The 14,806-nt window shown below is 50.7% G+C and overlaps 4 protein-coding genes across 4 annotated transcripts; 2 read left to right on the top strand and 2 right to left on the bottom strand.

The window, feature by feature from the left end:
- Positions 1 to 3,840: 3,840 nt before the first annotated feature.
- Positions 3,841 to 5,234, bottom strand: NCS54_00778300 (Glucanase; the record flags this gene model as incomplete). Its single annotated transcript, XM_053153192.1, has 2 exons — positions 3,841 to 4,581; positions 4,629 to 5,234. The coding sequence occupies 2 exons, from the start codon at positions 5,232 to 5,234 to the stop codon at positions 3,841 to 3,843; spliced, it is 1,347 nt and encodes a 448-aa protein (XP_053009167.1).
- Positions 5,235 to 6,018: 784 nt separating this feature from the next.
- NCS54_00778200 (Hypothetical protein) lies at positions 6,019 to 6,871 on the bottom strand (the record flags this gene model as incomplete). Its single annotated transcript, XM_053153191.1, has 2 exons — positions 6,249 to 6,871; positions 6,019 to 6,199 (listed from the first exon to the last, which is right to left on the bottom strand). Exons 1-2 carry the CDS (start codon positions 6,788 to 6,790, stop codon positions 6,019 to 6,021), a joined length of 723 nt encoding a protein of 240 aa, XP_053009166.1. The 5' UTR covers positions 6,791 to 6,871.
- Positions 6,872 to 10,590: 3,719 nt separating this feature from the next.
- NCS54_00778100 (Hypothetical protein) lies at positions 10,591 to 12,000 on the top strand (the record flags this gene model as incomplete). Its single annotated transcript, XM_053153190.1, has 4 exons — positions 10,591 to 10,806; positions 10,925 to 11,433; positions 11,491 to 11,564; positions 11,612 to 12,000. 4 exons carry the CDS (start codon positions 10,591 to 10,593, stop codon positions 11,998 to 12,000), a joined length of 1,188 nt encoding a protein of 395 aa, XP_053009165.1.
- Positions 12,001 to 12,775: 775 nt separating this feature from the next.
- On the top strand, positions 12,776 to 14,671 carry NCS54_00778000 (Amidase domain-containing protein; the record flags this gene model as incomplete). Its single annotated transcript, XM_053153189.1, has 3 exons — positions 12,776 to 13,056; positions 13,156 to 13,583; positions 13,632 to 14,671. The coding sequence occupies 3 exons, from the start codon at positions 12,776 to 12,778 to the stop codon at positions 14,669 to 14,671; spliced, it is 1,749 nt and encodes a 582-aa protein (XP_053009164.1).
- Positions 14,672 to 14,806: the final 135 nt, after the last annotated feature.

Genomic DNA, 14,806 nt, shown 5'->3' with positions numbered 1-14,806 from the left:
TCGACTTTGATCACCATCACGACTACTTCTTCGGCAAGCAGCGAGGCATCTACAACGTCTGCTGCATCCACCACCACCTCGATTGCCCCCCCTTCGCCTAACTGGTGCTCCACCGATGCCGATTGTCAGGATAGACCTATCTGTCTCGGAGGCGCCATCTGTTCATGCATAAATGGCATCTGTGCCGCTTACGTGTAGACAAGTCTTGTCTATACGTTATAGCTTATTGAGAACACTGGTCTTTTGCGGTTGGGCAGGTTCAGGGATGGCTTATCAGCACGCAAGGCGCGTTGGATCATCATTTGGATTCTTTAAGGCGGTTTTCTTGGACTATTTGGAGACTTCTCTCTATCCGCAACGTCTCGTTCTACACATCTATCGAGCTCAATTGAGATAGAAAGGAGTTAAGAAAATGCCCAATAGTGGCTGTGTCTAGTTCGGCTGTTGAATGAGGATTGAGCATTCTGGCCACACAATAAGCATCGGCGCTGTTTTCTGCCGTCATCAATAGCATTGATCGCTCAGTTGAGAGTTTATTTGGGCCATCCAGTTACCGCATTCTCGAATATGAGAGACCAGGAAGTCATCTAAAACCCCATGCTTCAATGTTCCCATGCAGTCAGGCAGTTCGCTTGGAATTGCCCGACTCCAAGGTCAGCTACGTCTTATCCGGGAGCCCGACTATTTAACCCACTCGACACTCTCATAAGAGGTGCCAGGCCGATCTTGGGATTTTTAGATCGGGCCCGAGACACTCGGGCGTGTGACAGAGCAAACAGCAGCGGCATTGGTATGGATGTCTGCCGTGACACTCCATGAGCCGAGACACCAGCGGGACGTCATGATATCTTTGTTGCCGCGTCATTTTCCGACAATGCTGATCATTCCTTGTCTGTGCCGCGTTCATGACTTCAGATCCCACTCTTGAGTCTCACAACAAACGAGGGTGCTCAGCTTCGATGATTGGAACAAGCAACGCAGCCATTCTCACTCCATCGCCTCTCTTGTCACAGATATTACATGTAACGATGAAATACTATATTGATTCTTATGCCGTCAGTAGTTTTTAGGACTTTCTCCCTTGCCACTACGAGAAGAAAAGTGTTTGAGTTGATCACAGCGTCAACGGAAACCGAGTCGGCGGATGTTCATCACCCAGCCTCAACCTATGGAGTGGAGTAACTGTCAAAGAAGGCGGAAAATCACGAAAACGTCTGGCTCAGGTAATAGAGTTGTGGATTCCTTAATATCGAATATTTGAGACACTTGCTTTAAATATTTAAAGGTGGCGTGCGGCAAATATTTGTGACTGCCATTGTTTCTTTTTCCAGCGTTTCCAGGCTGTCCCTTAGAGATCAGCCCGGCCTGGCCATTTAATATCAATTGTGTTATCTGAGAAGAAGGAGTGGTAGAGATCTCGAGAGAAGTAGACGTAATGCCAGGTTCCCGCTAATATGGCAACTAAGCAACTATATCGATGACTATGCTGGGGAAAGAAATGAGACCATTTTCACCTCTTGGAACAGGCTCTCACGCCAAGCCGTCTCCCACTAGTACAATGCAGGTCCTCGGCTTGTTTCCCGTCCCGCAGCATGAAGATCACGGAACCTTGAGAGACTTGCAGCGGCCCGTTAATATTAGCAAGACACTTGCGTGTGTGGTCGATCAACCGTGTCACCCCCGACTCGCGGGTATCTCGCAGCAAAGACGGCATCTTCACACAGCCCCATGCACCTCGGCTGAGTCCCTGTGCTCCTATCGTAGGGAGATTGGCTTATGCAGCTGGACCCGAGGAGCGCGCCATCAATGATCGGAAAATAGGACAATATTAAACGAGTATTTAAGAGTGAGCCCAGCCGCGTATTTGCAGACGAATCCACCCTGCATCCTCCACCTCAATCTCCCACTCGTCTATCTGTCCACCGCTACAATGGTTTCTTCTAAGCTTCTCACGAGTACCTTGACCTTGCTGGCTGCTGGTCTTGCTCATGCCTCAAAGTGTTATCCTTATCCCGTTTCGTCTGCGGGGACCAAGCCCTCGGTCTTGCTGCCTACTTCTGATACTTCGACTCTCCTGACCATCGCCACTACCTCGTCCACGGCTAAGGATATCACATCTTCCATCTCATCTCTCACCACCTCAGAGACCACAGAGGCGCCAACCTCGTCGTCAGATGTATCCACGTCATCTGTCTCATCGTCCACCACTTCGGTTGCACCCCCTGAGCCCCAGTGCACAGATCATCCCGACTGTCTGGTGAGCGGCGATGAGGTGTGCCGTATTACACGTCAATGTGCCTGCATCGACGGTTTCTGCATCTACCAGGTATAGACCGACATTGCCGGCATGGCCTCTCGAGAAGCCCAGGTTTTTGTGGCTGAGAAGATCTGGTTCTGGATCTACGATGAATAATGTTCCGGTGCGTTTGGACATGGTAGCTGTGACGGGTATTATAAGATTGTCCTCTATTCCACTGGGCTCTTGGAGCCTCTGGCTTCTTTCCCAGTATATCATACTTCATTGTTTTAGTTGTATTTACTTCGCTTCACCTGGAAAGATTTGGCTACTGAGCTTAGGTTCTAGCGTTGCTAGATCTTAACTCATCTCTACTTCTCCTTGTTCAATCACGGCATATATGTAACGCGAACATGGCCAAAGTTAACAACCTTGAGGTTTCCACGCTTCGGCTCCGCCAAGGTCAACTTGCTCTCCTGGAGCCCCCGCTACCCTACGCTTAGTTCGCAATATCGAGGCCGAATCGCAAGCAAGGTCGCGTGGCCCAATGGCAAGGCGTCTGACTACGAATCAGAAGATTCTGGGTTCGATCCCCAGCGTGATCATGATCAATTTTTTTTTTTTTTTGGCGTTTTTACGTCTTTTTGAGCGGTTTGATGGCTGAAGCTAAGCTTCAGGGCCCAGATGCGCGATGAGAGAATTTGAGATGCTAAATTTTTGCCAGATTCTAGTCTTCCACACGGAGTATCGGGCATGCATGCTTCAGAAACCGGTTGCATACACGTTGAGGTAGCAGACTCCTTCTAGAAGTGGGATGCAGTGTAGACCAGAACTTGCTTGCGTATGTGCTCGCCGTTGTTCTGTTTGTCACCACCAAGGAATCCTCAGTATCATTATTTACAGCGTCGATATGCCCAGGCCTTGGTGGTGTGGGTAACGCTCAAACGCTTCCCATCAGCGGGTACATACAAATATCTTGAATCGAGACACATCAACAGGCACCTGCCATGAAGAAGGTCTCTATTTGTAACCAAAAAAAAAAAAAAAAAAAAAAAAAACATCAAGGATACCCTAGAACTGCTCAACACCATGTGTCACAGCTATATGCCGCTTCCGCTCCTCCCTCTCCCACATACGACCATACCCACTGGAAAATTCGGGATCCCGTCCGCTCTCCCATAGACAAGCCAGTGAGGGGCGGATTAGTAGTTGGGTCGGTGACGACCAGCGAATCCCCGCTGTTGTATGTTTTTTGCTCCTTTCGCTGAATTTGCTAGGAAGAGTCGAGTTCTTTTTGACGGGTTGTGACGTTGTCGAGCGAGTGGGATCTGCCGGCTGCAAGGAGCACCAACCCAACTGAGCGCGAGATAACAAAATCACATAAAGACCGGGGACCCTGAGATGGTTAACACTGACTGGAGACTTATATCAAGAATCAAGGGAATCATCAGATGTCAATGGGTATAAACTGGGCCGCCTTGGCATGTAACTAAACGAGTTGGCCTCAAGCCGGTGCTGTATTTCCAAGAAGTCTGAAATCATGTACTGTTCAACGAAAATGAGGGGAGACTGAAGATCCCACCCTGTGTAAAACGCCTCGACGCTTAGAAGCTGCCTCGACGCTGATGCTGGTGAAGGTGATGTCGCACATGACCCTTCTCCAATCCCCTTGCAAACCCATCCCGTCTGTACCCCGAGCCTACAGAGAAGGTCGAGTTGATCTCTCCAATCTTGATGTTGCTGAAAGTCACCTCCGGGTTGGGCTGGATCTTGAGAATGTTGGCTGGGCTGCCTTCGGTGGCATTGCAAGGTCCAGCCTCGCCCTGGTCGAGCCAATTCATGAAACCACCCTCATCCCACCAGAGACTCATGACGAGAACCATGCCGCGGGTCATGGATTCGCCCATGCCTTTCATGCCGCCGAGGCGCGTGAAAGCGTTGGCACCGGTAGCTACGCAGTATTCGTCGTTGATGAAGTTGACATTGGGGACTCCGGGGAGAGTCACGACTGCACTCTCGATGATCTTGTTATCCTGCACATAGTGTCGGTGCAGCTCTGTGAGGTGACCATTCTTATCGGCTAGGAACTGGGTCACCACGGTGAACTTTCGGGTGCTATCGACCTTGAAAGAGCCGCCGCGTCCATAGTAGTCAGTGTTGTTGTGACGGTTAGGGTTCCATCCACAGCCAGGCTTGTCGCATACGCCCTCAGAACCGCACTCAGCACCGGTGCATTCATAGAGACCAGTTTGGTTGCATGGGTGAGGCGCAATGTGAGTAGCTCGAGAATTGGCCTCCCAAATGTCGAGCTCATTGCAGCATGACCCGTAGCCATCAATGTTACCCTTGTTGCATGTTAGTTCTGATTGCACAATGAAAACATTCCACTTACCACTCCGTTGATGAATGGGGTCACAAAGCACTGGGCATCGCAGTAGCCAGTACCATAGTACGCCCCGGCCTTGTTGTATGGGCTCAGGCTCTTGCCACCATCCTTGAGCATCTCAGAGAAGTAAAGAGCGCTGTTCATGCCACATGGCAGCTTTGACATTTCGACATCAAAGGTCAGCTCGGACCCGGTGAGATACATGATGTCGTATTCTTGCTTGTTCTCATCCAGAAGGTAGACTCGAGGAGAAACTGTCAGGTTGTTGTGCATCTGCTGGAGGCGGAGCTCAGTGCCAGACGTGCTAATTCCCTGGACTTGATAATCCGGGACTCCCTCGATGATACAGTTCTTGGCGCAAGATGCAGCATCGGGGCACACGGTGCTGTTTGGCTTCTCTCCCCAGTTACCGCAGCCAAGATTGTTTGTGGCCTGGTGGATCGGGTGCTGGCTTGACTCGACGACGATGTAATTTGTGTACTTCTTACAGCCACCGAGAACAGTGCATCGGAAGGTATCCAGCCTGGGATGCACCTCGGGCGTGTTGCCTGGTGTTTGGCCGGCGACGAGTTGGACGGCCAGGCCAAAGAGGAGAAACGAAAGTGAAGCCATGTTGGGCTATGGAACTTTGAGTCTCTGACTCGAAAAATGATTCTAAGGAGTGACTGCACACGAAATGCTTGCAAGATAGCAAAATAGTCGGTAGATGGCGTGAGGTTATGTACTTTATCTGAGGTTACACGGCCGACGCCCAACGAAATAGGGATCGTCCCGTCCAGCAATAGGCTAAAACTCAAGGAAATTAATGCCAGCCAAACAAAGCCATCAACGTTGTTTCAAAACCCTGTCAGCCTACCAAAACAGGCAAGCTTTCAGGAGTTGACAGGCCGGTAAAAAGTTAAAATGGCTCTGCATCCCCCGTTGGGCTACGGAACCCACGGAGAAGGCTTCTAGGCGCTCCTGGGAAGGCAAGTGGAAAGCGGCAGTTGCACAGAAGCGGAGTTGCACGCGGCCCGATGGTCCGATTGCATATTGTTGTCTCTAATATAGATGAAGAGAGTTTCCTAGAAAGTTTCGGAATGACACGCTCCGCTGTTTCACGGTCCTTGTTGAATCGACAAGTTTCCACCAACCAGCATCTTGTTCAACCACATGAAACCACGACTTAATTAAAACAGTATCTCGGCATGCAGGTACAGCGCATTAGCAACTTGGAAACGGCGTCTTGAGGTTTGAAAAGACACGCGTTGTCATTATCACGGATGTTTCGGAGGCGGTAATACCACATCTGCATAACGTTTCTTCTTGTAAGAGCTTGCTGTTTGGCATTACATCTGCAACCGTTGAAAGAAAGACGTAGGTAAAAATTCAACGACTGGAAAATCAAGCCTAGAGGCTATGTCCTGCTCGAGTTGGGAAAGTGCACATAACCCTTTCCAGCAACAAACGTCGCAAACCATGGGATATCCTGCTTCTTCTCCGCGAGCTCCCAGTAGAATTCACCAGCTCCTACGCCCGAAAGCTTCTCCAATGGAACACCTCTTCCCTCGGAGTCACGTTCATCGGCGTAGTAGAACCTGCAGAAATTAGCTTCTCGAATGAGCATAGGATGTAAGCCAGACTCACTTGTAACCCTTTTCCTTGTAAAACCCAGAGGCTGAGCCAATCCAGTAGCTTGCCGCACTCTTGCCAGTTCCTAGGGTGACGAAGAGAGGAATAGGCGCCGTGGCGCCCGCAAGACCATTGCCGGTGTAGATGAAAGCCCTAGGGATGTCTGCTGAGATGGCTTCGAAACCAGAAACAGATTCTCTAGCAGCAACGTAGGCGCTGGTGTTGAGAACGCTCAGATCCCGCTCAAAGCTCTCGAGCGGGACCGTGAAGGGATTCTGAAGGTCTGTTGGCGGAGTGAGAGCAGCCGCGTTGTAAACCACGACATTTGGGGGTCCACCAAGCAGCTCTTTGACTGCCCCAAAGATGGCTGGAACTGAAGAGGGTTTGCTAAGGTCAGCCTTGAGGGTCAAGTCGCCATCTGGGTTTGTCTTTCGGTCCTCTGCGCTTCGGGATACAAGGGCGACTCGATAACCGGCAGATCTGAACTTGTTTGCGAGGCCATGGCCGATGTTTTTGCCGGCGCCTAGAACGAGTAGAATTTTGGCTGAAGAAGACATGATGCTGATGGAGTTGCTCGGTGTAGTGTAGTTTGATCGGGGTAGTTGCAATGCATGCCACCAGCTATCTATATAGACGCTGATAGCACGCAATCATGATGGTGTGCGTCGTGCAAGACCTTGCGAATATCACGTACTGACAAATAGACTATCCCAGATGACAAATCAGTATAACGGCTCTCAACATAGTATCTCTGTATACTTTCCAGCCGCTTAATAACTTGACCGGCGTTTTGAGTGGGATATGCAGGAGGTGGGTCACATTGTCATGTTTATTGAAGAGGCAGGATGCTTATGGTTGGTAAATGGCACCACATGAGTCATCATACAAACACCAAAACCATAATATCAGTTGTCCATATTGGGATTGCTGCTTATACAATACTCGGAGGTTCGGAAAACAGGAAAAGTCCGATAGGTCAGCAAACCGCTCGTTTAAGTTCCTAGTCAACACTATTCCCGCTCAAAAAAGAAGATATGTTTCAACATTTTCTCATTAAAATACAACATTAGGATGTGGCGTTGTGAAAGGATTAGCCTCAGATTGACCGCAAGATGCAAACCAACAGAGACTCGTTCAAGGAGTAAGAGTGAGTTTCGCTCTTCTAATTGCCCTATTCTTGGGGAAAGCTGTAATATAGTGATGTTGTAAAGCATCTTTGTTACGAATAGGGGAATCGTTGTCTGCCTTGTGAAATCGTTGGCTTGTGCTTTGTGGCCACTCTTGATACTTATGACGGGGTTGCGTCTGGCACCTTGCTTGATTCATCGTGGAGTAGTGTTGGGCCAATATATCTGATCCATGTTACGTAGGGTAGGCAGGAAGAATAATGAGATTCGGCACGGGGTATAGATAAGGCAATAGGTCAGGCTGGATTGCCGAGCTCGTGGTTAGGGTTGTTTCGGGGCTGACAAATAATCTGGATATCGCTTTGAATGCTGGTTAGGGGGTTGTTGTCTCTTGATATTGGAGTGACAGATGCTTGTCCATCCTGGAGTGGAAAGCGTTGCGTGGAGGCTCTCTCCCCTGTGATCAATGGATCTTGCCCTTTTCTTTTACTAGCATGTTGCCACCGAAATGGTTGTCAAAAGATGGGATTGGTTTTGTGAATTTCTTCAAAGCGTGGGAGCATGATGGATCTTCCATTGCGCGGGAGGTAGTTTCGATGAGGAACGACTACGAAAATGGAACAGATATTACCTATACCAGCTGGCTTTTACAACATACCCTGAAGCCTATCCTGAGAAAGTCTCGAGTCGGGCATAGCACGGTGTTCGCATTAACATATGAGGCTATGAGGTGTTGATATTGTGTTCTTTGTTACAGTTGAAGCCCGGCCTTTGGTGAGATGACTGAGCGAATAGTTAGAGTCTGATATAGTCCTCTCTAATCACGCCAAGACTGTATCAATGCCTTGGAACAAGACATTGGCCCATTGTTGAGATATAAGCTATAAAAGGCCGTTGAAAAGCTGAGCTGGTGCGTTGGACATCGGCCCTGATAAAGAACCTTCTCCGCACAAACCTATCTGCTGATGAAGGATATCTTATGGTCTCTTTCTATTTGTTTAGTTTTGGAAAACGAATAATTACCTTGACTGTGCGGTTGTCACCAAGGCAATTTCATTTTCCCTCCGCTCTCCGCCCATTTCTATTCTTAATGTCGGTCAGACTTAGTATCCTGCCCGTACTTGGGTAATCTGGTTATGAGAAACTTGATGCTCCTATTAGTCTGACTGAATCTTTGTTCTTTGCTCAAAAAAGTTGTCACTTGCCTTCAGTCGGCTGTTATGCCGCATGGCTCGACATTGGCTCAATATGCAGTCGTCTCTTTCATTTTTCAGCTCGGCGTTGCCTTCTACTCATGGGTAAATGAATCAAAAGCAATGATCTCGCAGCAAACAAAAGATGCTGCTACTCATCGGTGTTTGCTATCAGTAGCACAACAATGGCTGCGGCTATGAGGCTCGTGGCAGGAAAACATTTTTGCTTGTCACAATTCCCTCACTTGAGATGTAACTTCGGCCAAATATTGCAAGTAGATTTGGCTTGACTTATGTGGCTTTCACTGTTGCACTGGAATGCGCCTCACCTCGCTTGAACGCGGCTTCTAGAAGACATCCAAGGGCACTGACCAAGACTCCCTGCGACAAGCTTTTCCCAGACAAGCAGCTGCATACGGAAAGTTTGCAGCTGAAATGGATCCTACGAGAGTAATACCGATTTTATCTATCCCATCCAAACGCTAAGCAGCGACTCATTACGTTCTTGGGGCTGCGCTAGATCCATCGGGCGTTCCGCCAGCCCCTCGTGCCGGGTGCGCTAGCGATCATGGCGGCCACCACCAGTCTCGAAGGAGAAGTCAAATGGCTAGCGGCCATGGATTGCCCGTTTGAGGAGGCAAGACTCGATTCATGGTGACTAAAAGATGCTTTGCTTCGCGGTATTCTTGACCGAGGAGAGGCTCGAGCGCGAAATCCACTTGGTAGGGCGAAGGAGGACATGGACCATGATTGACGGCCGGGAGGATTGGATCCATGGGTGGAGAAACTAGGGGGCGGATATGACTAGGGGGGATGTTGACGCGGTTTTTGATGTTTCTGGCACCGAGTGGATACAGGGATGAACCGAGCGACCCGGGGACCGAGGGCGAGGCTCGAGATTTCACGTGGAATAAGGAATGGAGGAGACGAAAAGAAGAAAGGAAACGGAGACTGACGTGAGGCCAAGTGTAGAACCTGCGGCACAGCACATTTAACAAGGACCGATATTCCGCTCGATAAAGAGGGTGAGTCGACAAAAAGCAACAAATGCAACCGTCGTACATATGTGGCTTGCTTAAAGGTTTCATGGTCTTGCGATGGCGATAGGCAAGCCTGAGTGACATGCAAGAAGATGGATGGCACAATCTGACAGGAACCAAGCAACCGCAGCTGGCAAACCAACGGACCTGAATCCACTTTGTCTCCCAGCGGAATGGTACCGCTGGGGATGATCCTCCTTCGTACCTTGCGCCAATCGCCAGGGTTACCATGGAACTAGACAGGTTCAAGTGGGTAATGTGTCAAGGCGCTCATCATTGTCTGGCATGCAGCACTGGGTTCTTTTGTTTGTGGGAATGGTCCCGTCAAAGAAGAAATAATGTTGAGCATGAAACGGCTCTTGATGTAACCCATGCGGTCATGGCCTGATAATCAGCTTGGCAAGCTTTGCACCGGGAGAGCTTGTCAGTGCCTCATCCCTGAGAACTATTGCCATTCTCGGCCTCGCACAGCCCACGGAACCAGCAGCGGGATGTTAGAGTTTGCGCCGTTTTTAATTTCCGCCCGTCTCGCATCCGGGAGAGCGGCCAGACAGGTCCTCCTCCACTTGCCGTGTACCGTAACTGTCACTGGGCGAAGAGCAAGACATTTTCCTTTCCGCTAACACTGGTTAGGAAGAAAAAAAGAAGGACAGGCCAGGTGTGTGTGGTTCCCCCCCTGGTCTTGAACCGATTCGGTACGGTGCGGGATGCCGACCATCGAGGACGGCTTCTAGAGTCGGGTGTGTGTGGGCTCTTTTACCGATAGCCAGAAAAGAAAGGAAAAAAACTGGACAGGTCAAGCTTGCATTGATAGTGCGCAGCTTGGCCTGACGCGGTTCATTCTGGGAGGTAGTGGTGTTGTGAGTGGTCTTGGTATAAGGGTTTGGTGGTCCTGTGTCTCACCTCCTGGGCATTTGTCTCTTCCTGATGGAGACCTTTCTTGGAGTTGGTTGACTCTGAACAAATATAACAACCATACGCTCGTTTTCTTTCCATCATGTCCGACTCTGATGTGGCTAGGGCCATTGCCGACGGACGGGTTCCCAAGGGTATTACGGCTGATTATCTCAACCAGACCAAGGATGCTCCGGCCATTGCGGGAATTGTCTTTGTGACGGTGTTGACGAGCCTTGTTGTCCTTGGACGACTCATATCGAGGGCATTTCTCATCCGAAGATTTGGACTCGACGATACATTGACGTTGATATCATGGGTAAGTGTTTCTTCATGATGCTTAGAGGGAGTCGCTCTGGTCGACTTCCTCACCCTGGCTTGACCCACGACCGCCGATCTCTCGTGCCAGTGAGAATGGCCAACTGACTCGGTCATAGCTTTGCTACATCCCCTTCGTGGGCATGTGTATTAGGCTCATCAACCTGGGATCCGGACGACACTTTGAATACATTCAATATGTTCTCGACATGCCGACGATCGAACTGACCGAAGTTCTCGACTTTGCCGCCCACATCATCTACACGACGACACTCCTCTTCTGCCGAATTTCTGGTCTAGCGTTCTATTACCGACTATGCAGCATCCACGACCGACTTCTTCTGGCAATCAAGATTGTTATGGGTATCTTGATCGCCGGATACCTCCCGCAGCTGTTCCTCCTCATCTTCCACTGCATCCCCGTCACTGGACTGTGGCCGTACGAGTTTCAACCGGGATTCGACAAGTACACATGTCTGCAATGGGGACTCGTGTATAGCGTCAACTCGTCGGTTTCGCTGCTTTGCGATTTCCTGCTGTTTGGTATCCCGGTTGTTATGCTTCGGGTTCTCGAGATGCCGCGTAAGCGCAAGATCCAGCTTGCGTGCATTCTCTTGCCGGGTACATCGTGAGTCGCCTTGATGATGATATACTATTGCGAGTCTGGGTGCTGACGACGGAACAGGGTCATTGCGATTTCGATCACACGCCTTGTCTTTGTTATTGAAGGCCAATGGAATGCCGACATGTCCTGGGCCTGTAAGTGCCACCACCAACACTTTATACACAAAAGCTAACAGCTAAAGATAACCCCATGCTGGCAATCGAAGTCAGCGAGATCGGCGCCACACTCATCGCTCTATCCGTCCCAGGCCTAAAACCTCTAGTCGACAAGTTCATCCTCCGACGAGACGTGACATCCGGAGACAGCAACGGCAACTCTCGATACGGAAAGCCCACGAGCAACAGCCGCAGCCACGCCCTCCGATCACTCAACTTTCGTCCCGAGCACGACGTCCTGACGAGTAGAGATACTTCGGCCGAGGGGGTAAATGCGTTTAGGACAAAGAACCAGAGGGATAATCAGAGCGAGAATAGTGCGGATGGTATCTTGGTCAGTGTGGATTTCCGCATAAAGGAGGATAGTCAGCGGGGACAGCAGAGTGACGGGGAGTCGTCGTGGAAAAGCCAGTGATATCTGAATAGAGAGCGATGTTTGTATGATTCATGAGCGTGGATTTGGGAAAATGGATGGTTTATTTGTTTTATTCGCAGTCGATATCAACATATTTACGAGCGCATCTTGACATTGTGTAACCCTCTGTTTGTGGTCCCTGGGCGCTGATTGCACTGCAACTGATTGACAGACAGGATAAATTGGCATAATGCAAGGTCAATCCGTACCTTGCAGAAAACATGGCCATTTATCCGGCATGGACAATCCCAAGACATGCCGAGTCTTCCATCTCCATCACTGTTCGTCAGCTTTGATCCCTGCAATCGCCACAACCCTTGTCATGTCAGGCTGAGCAAAAGCTAAAAATCTCCACTGTCAAGAGTCGTAATGGCCTCATTCCCGATGAACGCTTCCCGCTAGAGGGACCCTCATCGGCAAGCTCATCCGCTGCGGAAGGGCGTCCGTCAGTTGACACTAGCTACGTTAGCTGACGGTAGGCAGCCTGTCTACCTACGGATCCTCGAGTTCCCCGACGGCAAGGGAAGGGAATCTCTCATCGAGGCCCTGTCCCTGGAATGGAACCCCCGGACGGCGAATCCTTGGCGTGGGTGGGCAAGGGTAAGGAAATCACTCGCTCTGGTAGTGGGAGTGGGTGCTACAAATTCTCTCTGGAACCCGCCGCCACCCGCGCCGAGTGAACCTTGTTGTGTTCCTTTGCCAGGGAAGATCTTTAACGTCGAACCTCCTTCTCTCTTTTTTGCATTTTCTGTGTCGCATCGCATCGTACTTCATCATGCTTCCCAAGTTGCAATTGGCCGCTGGCCTTCTTGCGGCGCAGGCTCTCGCAGCTAGGCCGTCCACGGAGCCTCTCTTCTCGTACACGCCTAATTTGCTGCCTCTGCAGAAGAATGCTGGTTCCGCGGACCTGTTCCCCATGGGGAAGTGCAATGGCTTCAAGCTGGAGGAGGCTACCATTGATGATATGCAAAAGGCGATGCGATCGGGCAAGCTCACTTCTGTGCAGCTGGTGACTTGCTATCTCACCCGGACTTACCAGACCCAGGAGTACATCAAGTAAGTTTTGAGGTTTGCGATGGATTGCCAATGACATCGCATCTTTTACGTCGCGCAACATTGGTCTCTTTACGTGAAGCAATGCTAACGTCGCCTCAGCTCCGTGATGCAGGTCAACCCCGACGTCTTCGCCATCGCCGCCGAGCGCGATGCCGAGCGTTCCCGAGGCAAGGTCCGCGGTCCTCTCCACGGCATTCCCTTTACCGTCAAGGACAACATCGGAACTAAGGACAGCATGGAGACCACTGCCGGTAGCTGGGCTCTTCTTGGTAGCGTCGTACCTCGCGATGCGCACGTCGTCAAGAAGCTCCGCGAGGCTGGCGCTGTGCTTTTCGGCAAGGCTGCTCTGAGTGAGTGGGCTGATATGCGCAGCAATGACTACTCTGAGGGTTACTCTGCTCGTGGTGGTCAGGTTCGCAGCGCGTACAACTTTACTGTGAACCCTGGTGGTAGCTCTTCTGGCAGCGGTGCCGGTGTTGCTGCCAACGCTATCGCCTTTTCTCTGGGCACTGAGACCGATGGCAGTGGTAAGTACAAGTAAACCGGATACACGGCCAAGACTGACGCTTCTCAAGTCATCAACCCCGCCAACCGTAACGCCCTCGTTGGCTTCAAGCCTACCGTCGGCCTGACTTCCCGCGCTGGCGTCATCCCCGAGAGTGAGCACCAGGATTCTGTCGGCGCCTTTGCCCGCACCGTCAAGGACGCCACCCTCGTTCTCGACGGCATCTACGGAGTCGACAAGCGCGACAACTACACTCTTGCTCAGAAGGGCAAGACTCCCCGGGGCGGATATGCCCAGTACCTTACTAACAAGGAAGCCCTCAAGGGCGCCGTCTTTGGTCTTCCTTGGGAGAGCTTCTGGGTGTACGCCGATGAGGATATGCAGAAGCAGCTTCTTGAGCTTGTCGATCTTATCAAGTCTGCTGGCGCCACCGTTATCAACGGCACCGAGATTACCAATTACGAGACCCTCGTCAGCCCAGACGGCTGGAACTGGGACTACGGTACTGTCCGAGGCTTCCCCAACGAGTCCGAGTACACCTATATCAAGGTCGACTTCTACAACAACATCAAGACGTATCTGTCCGAGGTCAGCAACACCAATGTCAAGAGCCTGGAGGATATTGTCAAGTTCAACAAGGAGTTTGACGGCACTGAGGGTGGATATCCTTACAAGGATGGCAAGGGTCATCCCGCTTTTGCTTCTGGACAGGACGGATTCTTGGCTTCTCTTGAGACCAAGGGAAAGCAGGATGAGACCTACTTCCAGGCTCTCGAATTCTGTGTGTCTTCCTGCCGCAAGGGTATCGACGACGCTCTCACCTACAAGGGAGAGAAGCTTGCCGGTCTTCTCGTCCCCCCTCAGGTTGCCCAGGCTCCTCAAATCGCTGCCCAAGCTGGATACCCCGTCATCACCATCCCCGGTGGTTACTCTTCCGAGTCTGGCATGCCCTTTGGTCTGGCCATCATGCAGACTGCCTTTGCTGAGGCTGAGCTTGTCAAGTGGGCCAGTGCCATTGAGGATCTTCAGAAGAGTGCTGATGCTCCTTCTAAGCGCCAGAGGCCCACGTGGAGGGGATATCTTGAGCGCAATGTCCCTGTTCCTTTCTAAACGGTCTGAGGCTCCTCGGAATCGGAAAAGAAATACATAATCCAGGCATGGTTACTGCCATATTGTAATATATATAGAGAATTACATGTTTAATATCAACCCTCAACGAACAAGCTAGGTCATATCTTGCTTGGC

Source organism: Fusarium falciforme, chromosome 6 (genome assembly GCF_026873545.1).
Source record: "Fusarium falciforme chromosome 6, complete sequence".
Lineage (NCBI taxonomy): Eukaryota > Fungi > Ascomycota > Sordariomycetes > Hypocreales > Nectriaceae > Fusarium > Fusarium falciforme.
The sequence above is the reverse complement of the archived record's forward strand: the minus strand, read 5'-3'. Positions and strand labels throughout refer to the sequence as shown.